Source organism: Balaenoptera physalus (genome assembly GCF_965194825.1).
Source record: "Balaenoptera physalus genome assembly, chromosome: 17".
In the NCBI taxonomy this organism is placed as follows: Eukaryota; Metazoa; Chordata; class Mammalia; order Artiodactyla; family Balaenopteridae; genus Balaenoptera; species Balaenoptera physalus.
In genome coordinates this window covers 49,542,350-49,558,696 of record NC_138895.1, presented here as the reverse complement: position 1 = coordinate 49,558,696, position 16,347 = coordinate 49,542,350, and the positions used below count along the sequence as shown (strand labels likewise).

At 36.8% G+C, this 16,347-nt stretch overlaps 1 protein-coding gene across 4 annotated transcripts in view; it reads right to left on the bottom strand.

The window, feature by feature from the left end:
- SPAG1 (sperm associated antigen 1) overlaps window positions 1-16,347 on the bottom strand; it is an 89,746-nt gene that overhangs the window by 61,007 nt on the left and 12,392 nt on the right. For 2 of the 4 annotated variants that reach the window (XM_082432703.1, XM_082432702.1), the window contains exons 4-8: window positions 12,533-12,597; window positions 11,919-12,028; window positions 11,214-11,319; window positions 8,003-8,133; window positions 4,617-4,723 (exon numbers count right to left, since the gene is read on the bottom strand). In XM_082432703.1, coding sequence (XP_082288829.1) covers window positions 4,617-4,723; window positions 8,003-8,133; window positions 11,214-11,319; window positions 11,919-12,028; window positions 12,533-12,597 — 519 coding nt within the window. The remainder of the gene's footprint in view (window positions 1-4,616; window positions 4,724-8,002; window positions 8,134-11,213; window positions 11,320-11,918; window positions 12,029-12,532; window positions 12,598-16,347) is intronic. The other 2 variants (XM_082432704.1, XM_082432705.1) reach the window with 1 other exon arrangement.

Sequence of the window (16,347 nt, the reverse complement as noted above, 5' to 3'; positions counted from 1 at the left end):
CATACAAATTCTGCAATTTTTAGTTCTAGTTCTGTGAAAAATGCCAGTGGTAGTTTGATAGGGATTGCATTGAATCTGTAGATTGCTTTGGGTAGTAGAGTCATTTTCACAATGTTCATTCTTACAATCCAAGAACATGGTATATCTCTCCATCTGTTTGTATCATCTTTAATTTCTTTCATCAGTGTCTTATAGTCTTCTGCATACAAGTCTTTTGCCTCCTTAGGTAGGTTTATTTCTAGGTATTTTATTCTTTTTGTTGCAATGGTAAATGGGAGTGTTTCCTTAATTTCTCTTTCAGATTTTTCATCATTAGTGTACAGCAATGCAAGAGATTTCTGTGCATTAATTTTGTATCCTGCTACTTTACCAAATTCATTGATTAGCTCTAGTAGTTTTCTGCTAGCATCTTTAGGATTCTCTATGGATAGTATCATGTCATCTGCAAACAGTGACAGCTTTACTTCTTCTTTTCTGATCTGGATTCCTTTTATTTCTTTTTCTTCTCTGATTGCTGTGGCTAAAACTTCCAAAACTATGTTGAATAATAGTGGTGAGAGTGGGGAACCTTGTCTTGTTCCTGATCTTAGTGGAAATGGTTTCCGTTTTTCACTATTGAGGACGATGTTGGCTGTGGGTTTGTCATATATGGCCTTTATTATGTTGAGGTAAGTTCCCTCTATGCCTACTTTCTGGAGGGTTTTTATCATAAATGAGTGTTGAATTTTGTCTAAAGCTTTTTCTGCATCTATTGAGATGATCATATGGTTTTTATTCTTCAATTTGTTAATATGGTGTATCACATTGATTAATTTGTGTATATTGAAGGATCCTTGCATTCCTGGGATAAATCCCACTTGATCATGGTGTATGATCCTTTTAATGTGCTATTGGTTTCTGTTTGCTAGTATTTTGTTGAGGATTTTTGCATCTATGTTCATCAGTGATATTGGCCTGTAGTTTTCTTTCTTTGTGACATCTTTGTCTGGTTTTCGTATCTGGGTGATGGTGGCCTCATAGAATGAGTTTGGGAGTGTTCCTCCCTCTGCTATATTTTGGAAGAGTTTGAGAAGGAGAGGTGTTAGCTCTTCTATAAATGTGTGATAGAATTTTCCTGTGAAGCCATGTGGTCCTGGGCTTTTCTTTGTTGGAAGATTTTTAATCACAGTTTCAATTTCAGTACTTGTGATTGGTCTGTTTATATTTTCTATTTCTTCCTGGTTCAGTCTCAGAAGGTTGTGCTTTTCTAAGAATTTGTCCATTTCTTCCAGGTTGTCCATTTTATTGGCAAATAGTTGCTTGTAGTAATCTCTCATGATCCTTTGTATTTCTGCAGTGTCAGTTGTTACTTCTCCTTTTTCATTTCTAATTCTATTGATTTGAGTCTTCTCCCTTTTTTTCTTGATGAGTCTGGCTAATGGTTTATCAATTTTGTCTATCTTCTCAAAGAACCAGCTTTTAGTTTTATTGATTTTTGCTATTGTTTCCTTCATTTGTTTTTCATTTATTTCTGATCTGATCTTTATGATTTCTTTCCTTCTGCTAACTTTGGGGTGTTTTTGTTCTTCTTTGTCTAATCGCTTTAGGTGTAAGGTTAGATTTTTTATTCGAGATGTTTCTTGTTTCTTAAGGTAGGACTGTATTGCTATAAACTTCCCTCTAAGAACTGCTCTTGCTGCATCCCATAGGTTTTGGGGCATTGTGTTTTCCTTGTCATTTGTTTCTAGGTACTTTTTGATTTCCTCTTTGATTTCTTCTGTGATGTCTTGGCTGTTAAGTAGTGTATTGTTTAGCCTCCATGTGTTTGTATTTTTTACAAATTTTTTCCTGTAATTAACATCTAGTCTCATAGCATTGTGGTTGGAAAAGATACTTGATATGATTTCAATTTTCTTAAATTTACCAAGGCTTGATTTGTGACCCAAGATATGATCTATCCTGGGGAATGTTCCATGAGCACTTGAGAAGAAAGTTTATTCTCTTGTTTTTGGATGGAATGTCTTATAAATATCAATTAAGTCCATCTTGTTTAATGTATCATTTAAAGCTTGTGTTTCCTTATTTAGTTTCATTTTGGATGATCTGTCCATTGGTGAAAGTGGGGTGTTAAAGTCCCCTACTGTGATTGTGTTACTGTCGATTTCCCCTTTTATGGCTGTTAGCATTTGCCTTATGTATTGAGGTGCGCCTATATTGGGTGTATAAATATTTACAATTGTTATATCTTCTTCTTGGATTGAGCCCTTGATCATTATGTAGTGTCCTTCTTTGTCTCTTGTAATAGTCTTTATTTTAAAGTCTATTTTTTCTGATATGAGAATTGCTACTCCAGCTTTCTTTTGATTTCCATTTGCATGGAATATCTTTTTCCATCCCCTTTCAGTCTGTATGTGTCCCTAGGTCTGAAGTGGGTCTCTTGTAGACAGCATATGTACAGGTCTTGTTTTTCTATGCATTCAGCCAGTCTATGTCTTTCGGTTGGAGCACTTAATCCATTTACATTTAAGGTAATTATCGATATGTATGTTCCTATTACCATTTTCTTAATTGTTTGGGGTTTGTTATTGTAGGTCTTTTCCTTCTCCTGTGTTTCCTGCCTAGAGAAGTTCCTTGAGCATTTTCTGTAAAGCTGGTTTGGTGGTGCTGAATTCTCTTAGGTTTTGCTTGTCTGTAAAGGTTTTAATTTCTCCGTCGAATCTGAATGAGATCCTTGCTGGGTAATCTTGGGTGTAGGTTTTTCCCTTTCATCACTTTAAATATGTCCTGCCACTCCCTTCTGGCTTGCAGAGTTTCTGCTGAAAGATCAGATGTTAACCTTATGGGGATTCCCTTGTAGGTTATTTGTTGTTTTTCTCTTGCTGCTTTTAATATTTTTTCTTTGTATTTAATTTTTGATAGTTTGATTAATATGTGTCTTGGTGTGTTTCTCCTTGGATTTATCCTGTATGGGACTGTCTGCACTCCCTGGACTTGATTGACTATTTGCTTTCCCATCTTAGAGAAGTTTTCAACTATAATCTCTTCAAAGATTTTCTCAGACCCTTTGTTTTTCTCTTCTTCTTCTGGGACCTGTATAATTCGAATGTTGGTGCATTTAATGTTGTCCCAGAGGTCTCTGAGACTGTCCTCAATTCTTTTCATTCTTTTTTCTTTATTCTGCTCTGCAGTAGTTATTTCCACTATTTTATCTTCCAGGTCACTTATCTGTTCTTCTGCCTCAGTTATTCTGCTATTGATTCCTTCTAGAGAATTTTTAATTTCACTTATTGTGTTGTTCATCATTGTTTGTTTGCTCTTTAGTTCTTCTAGGTCCTTGTTAAACGTTTCTTGTATTTTCTCCATTCTATTTCCAAGATTTTGGATCATCTTTACTATCATTATTCTGAATTCTTTTTCAGGTAGACTGCCTATTTCCTCTTCATTTGTTTGGTCTGGTGGGTTTTTACCTTGCTCCTTCATCTGCTGTGTGTTTCTCTATCTTCTCTTTTTGCTTAACTTACTGTGTTTGGGGTCTCCTTTTCGCAGGCTGCAGTTCGTAGTTCCCATTGTTTCTGGTGTCTGCCCCCAGTGGATATGGTTGGCTGAGTGGGTTGTGCAGGCTTCCCAGTGGAGTGGACTAGTGCCTGTGTTCTGGTGGATGAGGCTGGATCTTATCTTACTGGTGGGCAGGTCTGTGTCTGGTGGTGTGTTTTGGAGTGTCTGTGACCTTATTATGATTTTAGGCAGCCTCTCTGCTAATGGGTGGGGTTGTGTTCCTGCCTTGCTACTTGTTTGGCATAGGGTGTCCAGCACTGTTGCTTGCTGGTCGTTGAGTGGAGCTGGGTCTTGGCACTGAGATGGAGATCTCTGGGAGATTTTTGCTGTTTGATATTACATGGAGCTGGGAGGTCTGTGGTGGACCAATGTCCTGAACTCAGCTCTCCCACCTCAGAGGCACAGGCCTAGCTGTGGAGCACTAGCCCACTTCAGGCTGTGTTCACGCAGCCAATTCCAGTCCTCTCCCTGGGATCCGACCTCCAAAGCCTGAGCCTCAGCTCCCAGCTCCCACCTGCCCCGGCCAGTGAGCAGACAAGCCTCTTGGGCTGGTGAGTGCTGGTTAGCACCGATCCTCTGTGTGGGAATCTCTCCGCTTTGCCCTCCGCACCCCTGTGGCTGCACTCTCCTCCGTGGCCCCGAAGCTTCCCCCCTCCACCACCCGCAATCTCCACCTGTGAAGGGGCTTCCTAGTGTGTGGAAACCTTTCCTCCTTTACAGCTCCCTCCCAATGGTGCAGGTCCCATCCCTATTCTTTTGTCTCCACTTTTTCTTTTCTCTTTTGCCCTACCCAGGTACGTGGGGAGTTTCTTGCCTTTTGGGAGGTCTGGGTTCTTCTGCCAGCTTTCAGTAGGTGTTCTGTAGGAGTTGTTCCACATGTAGATGTATTTCTGATGTATTTGTGGGAAGGAAGGTGATCTCCACGTCTTACTCTTCCGCCATCTTGAAGCTCCTCATACCTACTTCTTAAATCTGTGTCCTAATCCTCAACATCACTTTTCCAGCAAGACTGATATCATTTTAACATAAATACAGAAATAGCAAACTATAGAATTAGGTGAGGTATCACTTTCTGTACTTACTTTGGCCAACTCATTATCAGGTTCAACAGCCAGTACTTTATTCAAATCTTTTATAGCTTCCTGGAGCTTGTTTTGATGTTTATACGTAGTGGCACGGCGCAGAAGAGCTGAAAATTTACCAAAATAAAAGACATACTTTAACATATGGCATTATGATTATAACACACCTTTCAAGTGTAAGAATATATGTAGCACAGAACAGTTTAGAATGCAATTGTGCAAACTACACCAACTTCCAACAACCTGGCCCTCTGGCCGCTCCAGTCCCTACCAGCTCCTCCAAGGGCTGAGAGACTCAGTACCTCACCCCTCAGAGGCACCATGCTGTGCTACAACACTGGGAAGGTCTTCACTAAATAGTAACATGTTCCTCCTTATAATCATCAGTACTATTATTTCCACTTTATGAAAACTTAGAAAACCCTTCCTTTAAATTTAGTACATTACTGACCAGCACCTGACCCAGAATATGGGTTGTTAGTGAAATCTCTATAGCACAGGGAACTGAAGGAATCCTGGTGATTAAGTCAGCTAGGTTCAGAAATTGAATACTTTAGCAATTTGTATCAGGGTTTTGTTTTTTTTTTTTGGTAGGTTACAATATCTAATTTTATCATTTTTTAATACTGAAATGAATGCCTTCCTAGTCCGATTGTTATTAATTATATAATGAGAGAATTTTGTGTAGTTAGACATGATTTTGAAAAGAATCAGTCTTGGTAATTCTGAAAAGTGAGATATTTATATCTGATTTATTTTAATACACTATTTTATTTTTTTTTAGTTTTTTTTTTGATGTGGACCATTTTTAAAGTCTTTATTGAATTTGTTACAATACTGCTTCTGTTTTATGTTTTGGTTTTTTAGCCACAGGCATGTAGGATCTTAGCTTCCCGACCAGGCATCGAACCCACACCACACATTGGAAGGCGAAGTCTTAACCACTGGACTGCCAGGGAAGTCCCAATATGCTATTTTAAAACATAAATTTCACTAGTTTGATTTTAGTCCTAGAAAAAGCCATGAAAGTCTAGAGGATAAATCATTTTATCATAAGTGTAATCAAAATTGTAGCATAAGTACAAGTTTAGCTTTTACTATTACTACTCAGATTTCAGAAGGGATTGTCCATAAAGAAATATTCATGATATAACAATTACCATTTTTTAAAACTTTTTACTTTGGAAAATACTTTAGATTTACAGAAAGTTGCAAAGCTAATACAGATAGTTCTCATATACCTTCACCCAGCTTTCCCTAATGCTAACATCTTATATAACTATGGTATTTTTGCCAAAACTAAGAAAATAACATTGGTACAATACTGTTAACTAAACTACAGGCTTTCTTTGGATTTAACCAATTTCTCCACTAATGTCCTTTTTCTGTTCCAGGATGTAATCAAATACCACATTGCATTCAAAACAATTATTTTTTGAGTAAAAAATAAAGTTTTGAAGTGGAAAATATTTATCCACTTAAGAAAACCTAAGACTTCAATGCTTTATGGCCATAGTGATTACTAGATGTGGCTCTGTCAAATTTTTTTTTAAATAGTGAAGATTCTGGTGCTTAAGGAATTATTCAATCAAGGAAGAATGAAAACAGAAGGCCATTCTACTGGCAGAAGAGTAGCACGGTGGTTGAATGTAGGCTCCTGATGTCTCATCCAGTGTTGAGTCCTGGCTCTGTCACTTACTAGCAGTGTGATCTTAGGTGAGTTGTTCAATCTCTCTATGCCTCAGTGTCCTTTTGTAAAATGAGTGTGCTAATAACAGTGCCTGCACATTTACTGAGCCGTTGTGAAAATTAATGGAGTTAATACATGTACTACATGGCACAGGACCCGGCACAGTGATGGTGTGGGCCCATTAGGAGATCGTAAAACCTTTACCAGGCACCTGCCTAAAGCTGGGAGCCCACCGGTACTCTGTGATAGAGACAACATACAGGCACAGGAGAACTCTACTGGGGAAAGGAGAGCAATCTATTATGATGACAGTCGGTCTGATGCACCGGGATCCACCCTCAGCACAACCATGGTTTCTGCCCACCCACGTTTGTAGGCATGTGAAGAAAAATTAAGTGGTTATATTTATCTGAATCCGTAAGTGTTTAAAGAAATAGAATGAGTCTGTTATAATTTATGCCACTTCCTTTTGGAATGACTCCCTGATAACAGAAAAGGAGAGTGGAGTCTGACTTGCATACTTCAGGCTTGGACCACAGCAAGGTGGTGCAGTCACTGAGACAGGAAATCAGAACAGAGGACAGGTGTTGGTGGAAAGATGTAGTCAGCTTTAGACACATTTAATTTAAAATGTCTATGGACATCTAGGTGGAAAAGCCCACAAAGCAGCTGGTAGAAAGTTCTAGAGCTCTGGTGTGGACTTATTGTATTATATTAATAAATATTTTTAAATCTATATTAAATTATACTTAAATTCATTTTTGAATAAAAAGATACAATTCAATAAGCCAGTCACAAAAAGATAAATACTGTATGATTTCATTCATATGATGTACCTAAAATAATAAAATCATAGAGACAGAAAGTAGATTGGTGGTTGCCAGAGGCTGGGGTGGGTGGAGAAATACAGAGTTGCTGTTTAATGGGTGCACTTTTAGATTTAAAAAGTTCTGGAGATGGATGGTAGTGATGACTGCACAACAATATGAATGTACTTAATACCACTGAACTATTCACTTAAAAATGATTAAGATGGTAAATTTTATGTTATGTCAATTTTACCACAATAAAAAAAATTGAAAGAAAAAAAAAAACCACAAACCACAATTCAAATGCAAGCGTGAGATATTTCTTTTAAAACACATGTACAGGGGCTTCCCTGGTGGTGCAGTGGTTGAGAATCTGCTTGCCAATGCAGGGGACACGGGTTCGAGCCCTGGTCTGGGAAGATCCCACATGCCACGGAGCAACTAGGCCCGTGAGCCACAACTACTGAGCCTGCGCGTCTGGAGCCTGTGCTCTGCAACAAGAGAGGCCGAGATAGTGAGAGGCCCGCGCACCGCGATGAAGAGTGGCCCCCGCTTGCCACAACTAGAGAAAGCCCTCGCACAGAAACGAAGACCCAACACAGCCAAAAATAAATAAATAAAATTAATTAATTAATTAATTAATTTAAAAAAAACACATGTACACTTTATTCAATCAATCATCTGGGATTATTAGCTACTTCAATTCAAATAATTAGGAACTTAAATTCCAAGTTAAACTTGAAATTAAAAGTAACTTGAGGAAGGTAATGATTCACATATAGAAATTTGAGTTCATTTGAAATATTTTTAGTGTAAATATAAGTGTCTACAAACGGTCTTTAACAGATCCTGTTGCAAATTTAAAGGTATTCTATGAACACTTTTACCCTTTAAGTTCCCGGGTTCTAACTCCAAGACCTTTTCACAATCCTGAAAAGCACTGTTCCAGTTCTGTAATTTGAGTTCCGCTTGAGCGCGATTGTTATAGGCTGCTACCGTGGGAAGCACTGATATGCTCCTGTAAAAGAGACATTTAATGGCAACAAGCAGATGACAGGAAAACATAAGATAGAGAAACTCATCTAAAGTTGTAAGTAAAACAATCACAGCTCGTGTTACGGGTGCAATTGTGTCCCCCCAAATTCATATGTTGAAGTCCTAACCCCCAGCACCTCAGAATGTAACTATACTTGGAGATAGTCTTTAAAGAGATAATTAAGTTAAAGTGAGGTCATGAGGGTGTTCCCTAATCCAATATGACTGGTGTCATTATAAGAAGACGAGATTAGGACACAGACATGCACAGAGGAAAGCTCACTTGAAGACACAGAGAGAAGATGGCCATCTACAAGCCAAGGAGAGAGGCATCAGAAGAAACCAACCCTACAGACACCTTGATCTCAGACTTCTAACCTCCAGAGCTGTGAGAGGATACTTTTCTGTTGTTTAAGCCACTCAGTCTGTAACGGTTTATATGGCAGCTCTAGCAAACGAATATGGCTTGCATCATCAAAAATAATAACATACAATTCTATAAACATATTAAATCAATGTTTGGACAGATGCTTAAATATCCAGTTAAGAGATTTAACGTTGACTCTGGCTTTAGAAGTGACATGATCACTTAAATACTCACAGATCTCTTAAAAACCCAGTTTAGTTAACATCAAATATCAAATACATTTTTTTTTACTCTTTAGGGACAAGTTTCTAGTACAAAAAAAAAGGAGCAATCAACCACAACTAATATCCTTTATTAAGTTGTTATTGTGTTAACAGATACAAATTAGTCTGTAATCTAAAAGTAAATTTAAATCTAAGGAAATGATCATAATTTTATCAAAGAAATTTAATTGAAGGAAACAGAAGAGAGTAGTAGTAATTGAGGAATACAGACCTTAAGAGAGTAAATTTTGCTACATTAAGGGTATGAATGCAAAATAATTAATGAAAAGAAGAATTTAAAACCTACCTGGCTGTTGCTTTAAAAACTGATTTGGAATGCTGTAAAATAATGTATTCCTAGATATAGGAAACATAAGGGTATCGGTGCACTAAATTTTCTAAATCCAGAAAAAAAAATGGGAAAGTCACAAAAAGTGTCAATTTACTAAGATCATTAAAGATGAATATAAAGAAATTACACAGTTGGGTAGAGACCAAACATGGACAATACATGTTAAGAACAAATAACGCGAGTACCTGACACTGAGTACTTCCCACATGCCAGGCACTAAACAGTCAACTCATTTAATCCTCACTATAATCCACGGAGGAGGCATTACTGCTCTTACGATTTTACAGATGAGAAAATAGATGTAACGGAAAGGTTAAGTAACATGCCCAAGGCCACAAGCTTGGAAATGGTAGAGTCAGGATTTAAATCCCAACTGTCTACTCCAGCACCTGTTCTCTTTACCATCATGTTACCCTGCCTTTCAGCATGTTGTTTTATTTAATCCTCACAGCTGCTCTGAGGTAGGCACTGTTATAGTCTCATTGCATTGAGAAGACTGAGGTAAGAGAGTTGAAGAATCTACCCAAGGTCAGAAAAGTGGCAATTTGAGTTCCCTTAACCATTACAATATGCTGCTTTAATTTTTCACCTCTATGATTTCTTCAAAGAGAAAGACAAGAAAAAGTTTGTTTGTTCCCTGTAATAGGCAAGAGATTCTCCACTGGTGGAAATCTACAAAAAGACAAATAACAATACCAGAGCTGACATCCACCTGCCTGAACAGGGGAGGCTGTACTGAATGAATGATACCTCAATATCCTCTTTACTTTGTATGTTCACTTAAACAGTTGAGCAAACTTCTTTACAGACACCAACAACATTAAAAAAAAACTTTTCTTTCCAAATGTGGAAGCAAGATTGTACAGAGTTTAGCTCTGAGAAAGCATTAGTGGTTGTATAAGCACAGTTTGTCTCTAACAATATTTCAGGAAATTAGTTTACTTTTCATAGACTGTAAGAGCTTCATAAGTTCATGCAAGCATACAATGAATATCTACTATGAACCAGGTACTCTGCTGGGTATTAGGGATACAATGATATTAAAAAAATGACAAGTGGGCTTTGCTCTTACAGAGCTTACAGTCCAGTTAGTGCCAAATCACACACACTTGAATTGTATGTACCTCCAACAAAGTAGAGTTAAGATTACTATATGGGTATGTAAATGGGGGGTGGGGTTAAACTGAGTAGGGTGGAGGTTTAACCTAGTCTGAAAAGTAAAGGCAGACTTCCCCAAAGAAGTGAGACATGGGCTGAGATCTGAAGAATAAGTCAGAATTAACTAAATCATGAGAAGAAGGGAGAGTATTCTAGATGGAGGACCCAGCATAAGCAAAGGCCCTGTGGCGGGAGGTAGCACCATAAGTACTAGGATCCAGGCAGTCTGACTACAGAACCTGAGTTCTTAACCTCTAAGCTATATGAACTTTCTGTCGAGTTCCATTCAGACAGCTTCTATTTTCTCTGTAAAACAGTAAAGTTAGAACCTCTGTCAAAAGTGGGGATGAAGTGGGAGCTTGGAGGTGTAAGGAAATTATTGAAAAAACAAAGCAAACACAAATGAATTTATGATAAATCACAAGTACAATATCTTAAGTGGTTCTGACACTGATTATTTAGCTTATTTACATCATTTCAACAATTAAATTTAAACATTATCATTTTTTTAAATGGCAATTTTTGGGCTTTCCTGATGGCACAGCGGTTAAGAATCCACCTGCCAATGCAGGGGACATGGGTTCGAGCCCTGGTCCAGGAAGATCCCACATGCTGCGGAGCAACTAAACCTGTGCGCCACAACTACTGAGCCTGCTCTCTAGAGCCCACAAGCCACAACTACTGAGCCCATGTGCCACAACTACTGAAGCCCGTGTGCCTAGAGCCCGTGCTCCACAACAAGAGAAGCCACTGCAATGAGAAGCCCATGCGCCCCAACGAAGAGTAGGCCCCACTTGCCACAACTAGAGAAAGCCCGCGCGCAGCAATGAGGACCCAACACAGCCAAAAAAATAAAATAAATAAATTAAAACATAAATAAATAAATAAATGGCAAGTTTAAACCACAACGAAAATCTGCTCACCGAGTATAATACATCACAGCCTCTTCATAATCTCCTGAGTTAAAAGCTTCATTTCCTTTCTCCTTTTCATGAGTAGCAAGAAAATCCTTTTCCTTCTCAGTTAGACCTAGAAATAAATGTTATCTGCTATAAGTAAAAATATAACTTAGTATAACTTTAACAAATTTAAATCCAAGAATGCTTATTTTAACAGAAGCAGAAAATTATAAAACAAATAAAAGAAGATAAAAGTTTCCTAAGTTTAGAGATATTTCTTTTCTTTTTTTAATTATTCAGAATTTTTGAAGGTTTAGATTTTTTGAATAATTGTTTTGTTTTACTTTAATGGTACTATACACCTGTGGACTTCAAGTGAAAACAACCTCCTCCATCTTTTTGTTTTGAGGCAAAAAGAAAAAAATTTGAGGGATTTGGAGGAAAAAGAAGATTTGAAAAAGGGAATGAAAAATGAATTACAGTAAAAAAATAGGTTTATATATATATTTTTAAGTCTTACTAAATTTAAATATCGTAACTCTTACTCATAAAATTAAGAAGTTAAAGTATAGAATGGAATTTGTTAGAGGTGGTAAGCTCTAGGAGAAAATCCATAAACTTTTCATGGAAATCTGCAGCACTTAAAGAGAATGTCTTTGGGTCAACAGCTTTTATTATATTTCAAAAAATTTACAGACTACTAAATTATTCTTATTTTCCCCCAATTACCTGCTGTATCTAGTCTTGTCTCAATTTTAGACAAATGCAACTTGTTGTTTACTATAGTTTTTTCTTTGTAATCTTCATCAATTTTCGCACATTCCTTTTCCACGTCAAATCTTAAATGAAAAAATAATAAAACTAGAAAAAAAAGCTCAATACAAACAAGAGAGTAAAATTTATTATTGATATTCTTGTATTTGTATCACTGTGCCTTTAGAAATAATATTCCAAAAATATATGATAGGTTTGTATTAGAAGTCACCTCTATTCTTTCCTAGAAAACATGGAATTTAGTGAGGACTTAAATATTAATCAGACCTAAACTGTGTGGAACTTTGGTATTAAAATTGTAACCAATTTCTCTTAATTTAAAAATTTGTTATTTTTTATTTTGGATGGGTATAACTATTACGTTAGCTATTTTTAGTTACTCTTATAAATAAAAGGATGCAGTAGTTTTTTATTTAATGAAAAAACAAAATCAAGAGTGCTTAATCCAAATACTCTTAGTACTCTACTGACATAACTTGATATTTGATATGTTCAGGTTTAAAACAATAAAGAATTTATTACAGTATTTTATGGTAGAGAATTTTTATATAAAGAAATATAAAACATACTTATCCCACTCTGCATAGTCCCTCGGAATTTTCTTTTTAGCTGGTCTACTTTTAGAATTTTTTTCCTGAAAGAAAAAATTATATTTTATGAGATATTTAATATAAGATTAGCAGATTTTCCTTTAAATGTGTAGTACTGGATTAAGGTACACAAATTGAATGGGTAAGAAAAATAGGTACCCTTGAAGTTACAACAACTCCAGTATTATAATTTTTTTAACATAATAATATACAGCAGGTTAAAAAGTGATTTTAAATTTGTAGTTAATTATGAGAGTGATGGGCAGGACTTTAAGTACATATATAAAATTTTAAAACTTATATGTGTGAAATGTGATTATTATTGATTTTTCTTATAATAATAAAGTACTAAACTATCATTCATTCTTTTAAAACCTAGGCATTGAAGAAATAAGAATAACTACTTTGCTGTGTTAGACAGAGCTGTTTTGCTTGCAATGACAGGCACCCAACTTGAACTAATTTTAGTTAAAAAGAATAAATTATTGGCTTATGTAACCAAACTGATGAAAGGGCAGGGGTATTGCTGGATAAAGGATTCATATACCCTCTTTCTACAGCTCTCCCTCTCTCCCCTTTTCTCCTTCTCTCCCCCAGAAGTCTCTGCTTCTCTCTCCCTGATTTTGTTTTCCCTGCTGTCTGCTTGCTTTTTCTATGTAGTTGGAAATGTGGCCACACACAGTCTGGGATTATAGCCTGACAGGCCTCCCAATCAGAAAGGAAAAGGAGAGTGACTCTTCTCTCCATCTTTAGTTAGAGAAATCCCAGGAAAGGACTCTGATTGGCTAGCTTGGGTTATGGGCCCATCACTGACCAAGCACTAGCTTGGTGCTATTAAGTGGCTCAACCCAGGTCACATGTCCACTGCAAGCACCTTGAAGGGAATGGGAGGAAAGCAAACAACAGTTCACAAATAGTTTCTTAAATGGTTTCTTAAAAGTCATAATTTGAAACCATTTGAATGGGTCATTTATACAAGCACGATTTTGTATCATTGTACATTGGTCATTAGGAGTTACACAGATCTTCCAAATATTCCTACATTTCATTATACAATTAAAAAATCATATCTGTTAAAATCCTCATGGAGTTCACCAACAGGCACATGCAAAGATGCTCAACATCACTAATCATCAGGGAAATGCAAATTAAAACCACGAGATATCACCTCACACCTGTCAGAATGGCTATCATCAAAAAGACCACAAATAACAAATATTAGAGAGGATGTGAAAAAAAGGGAACACTTGTACATTGTTGGTGCATCCACTGTGGAAAACAGTATGGTGGTTTCTCAAAAAACTAAAAATAGAACTACCCTATGATCCAGCAATTCCACTCCAGGGTATATATTTGAATAAAATACAAACACTAATTCAAAGAGATACATGCACCCCAATGTACACAGCAGCATTATTTACAATTGCCAAGATGTGGAAGCAACTTAAGTGTATCAACAGATGAATGGATAAAGGAGAAGTAGTGTATACAAACATAAAAAAGAATGAAATTTTGCCATTTGCAACAACATGGATGGACTTGGAGGGTATTATGCTAGGTGAAATAAGTCAGAGAAAGACAAATACTATATGATATCACTTATATGTGGAATCTAAAAAATAAAACAAACTAGTGAATATAACAAAAAGGAAACAGACTCACAGATACAGAGAACAAACTAGTGGTTACCAATGGGGAGAGGGGAGGGGGAGGGGCAAAACAGGAGTAGGAGATTAAGAGGTACAAAGTATTATGTATAAAATAAATTAGCTACAAGGATATACTGTACAACACAGCTAATATGGCCAATATTTTATAATAACCATAGATGGAGTATAACCTTTAAAAACTGTGAATCACTGTTATAACACCTGTAATTTGTGTAATATTGTACATCAACTATATCTCAATTGTTTAAAAGTAAAAAAAAAAAATCCTCATGGAGCTCATCATAAAAGTCATTAAGTGTCTCCCTTAAGGGGAAATTTTTTCGTCACAAGTAGGTATTTGAGAGCCCCTAAGAATATGAAATACTCTGAATTCTACCTGAAAGCTCAGATTTTAGCACTGGCAACAAATACTGTTCATTGATTTCTTTGAAGTGATAGACCATTTCACTATTTCCAAGCAAATGTCTGCAAAAACTCAACTCTGAATAACTATAGCTTGTCTGTCAGTCATTTCTTCAAGTAAAAATTGTTCCAGGAAAAAGTTGCTAATTCAGCTGGCAGTCAATCACACAAGTGCTTTTTCTTATGATAACCATCATATTTCATTTCACAGTGAAGTGCCTTCTGTGTACTCCTCATTTTGTCACACAGAATATTTTTTTAACATCTTTATTGGAGTATAATTGCTTTACAATGGCGTGTTAGTTTCTGCTGTATAACAAAGTGAATCAGCTATACATAAACATATATCCCCATATCTCCTCCCTCTTGTGTCTCCCTCCCACCCTCCCTGTCCCACCCCTCTAGGTGGTCACACAGCACAGAGCTGATCTCCCTGTGCTATGCGGCTGCTTCCCACTAGCTAGCTATTTTACATTTGGTACACACAGAATGTTAAAAAGATGTGTCCTCAAGATTCAAGATTTAATGACAAAAAAGGTTTTATTGTTTCATCAAAGACACTTTTAAGTTAAATTGGAATGTTTTACTATGAGTGCACAGCAGTGGAGAAAACAATGACTGCTAGTCCACAGTTGGTGCCACTGCCTTGATTCATGGTAAGGCACCAGCAGTTTTACCCTCAGTGCAAATGTCAACCCAGTGAAAGAGACAAAAGCATCAGCATTATTTTTGAAAATAACATTGACTTTCTGGATCCCCTAGAAGGCTCTCTGGGACAACCAGTGTCCACGGGTCATACTTTGAGAACCACTGTACCACTAGTCTGTCTATCCCTACTGGACTATAAGCTCTTTGAGGACAGAGACCAAATGTTTTTTGTTGTTACAGTTTCAGGACACAGACTTAACACATAATGAGTGTTCAATAAATACGAATTCATTGATTACAGACAGTGGTATCCTTCCTATACTTACTTACTTTGTACCTCAGTTACCTGAGTAATTCCTAATGAGAAGTAAAAAGACCCAGGAAGGTAAATTACCAAGGAGCAGAGTGATGAAAAGGCTATGGATGTTTTTCTAATAAAATTGGGGACTCAAAGAAGAGACGAGAAAAACAAGAATGACTCAACCCAAAATGAAGAGACTTAGGTAAACATCCTCTTAAAGATGATAGGAATAATAGGAAAGAAAAAAAAAAAAAGGAGGGCAGAGGGAATGGAATGTGTGATCCAAGCGAAAGCCCACTGGAGACAAGGGTTGGGTTCTTTAATATCAGGGTCAGGTGGATGCCAAGAAGCTCAATTTTAACTTGAAGTTAAGTGAACCTGGAACTCCAACAGGCCCCTTCTCTATGGAAGCCATGGGTTACCAAGGAGAGATCTGCATGGCAAAATAGGGACCAATCTCAGAGAAATAAAAATGAGGGGCTGGAGATGGGGGGAGAAATGCACTAAACAGAGAAATGACATCTATAACTGCTTGATATCCAAGTTTAATGGGTTAATTAAACAGATTAATCCATCTGTTTTACGCTTTAAATCCATACTTAATTGTGTAACAAACTACTCCCTCTATACCTCTATTGGATACATGAAATTACTCCCTGAAACTCTTACACACTGAATTGGATCATAAGTACTCATCAAAAATTGTCAGAGTAGAAGAGACAGAACAGCAAAAGAAAAAATGAGGAAGGCAGTAAACCCAAGATGCAAGTCTT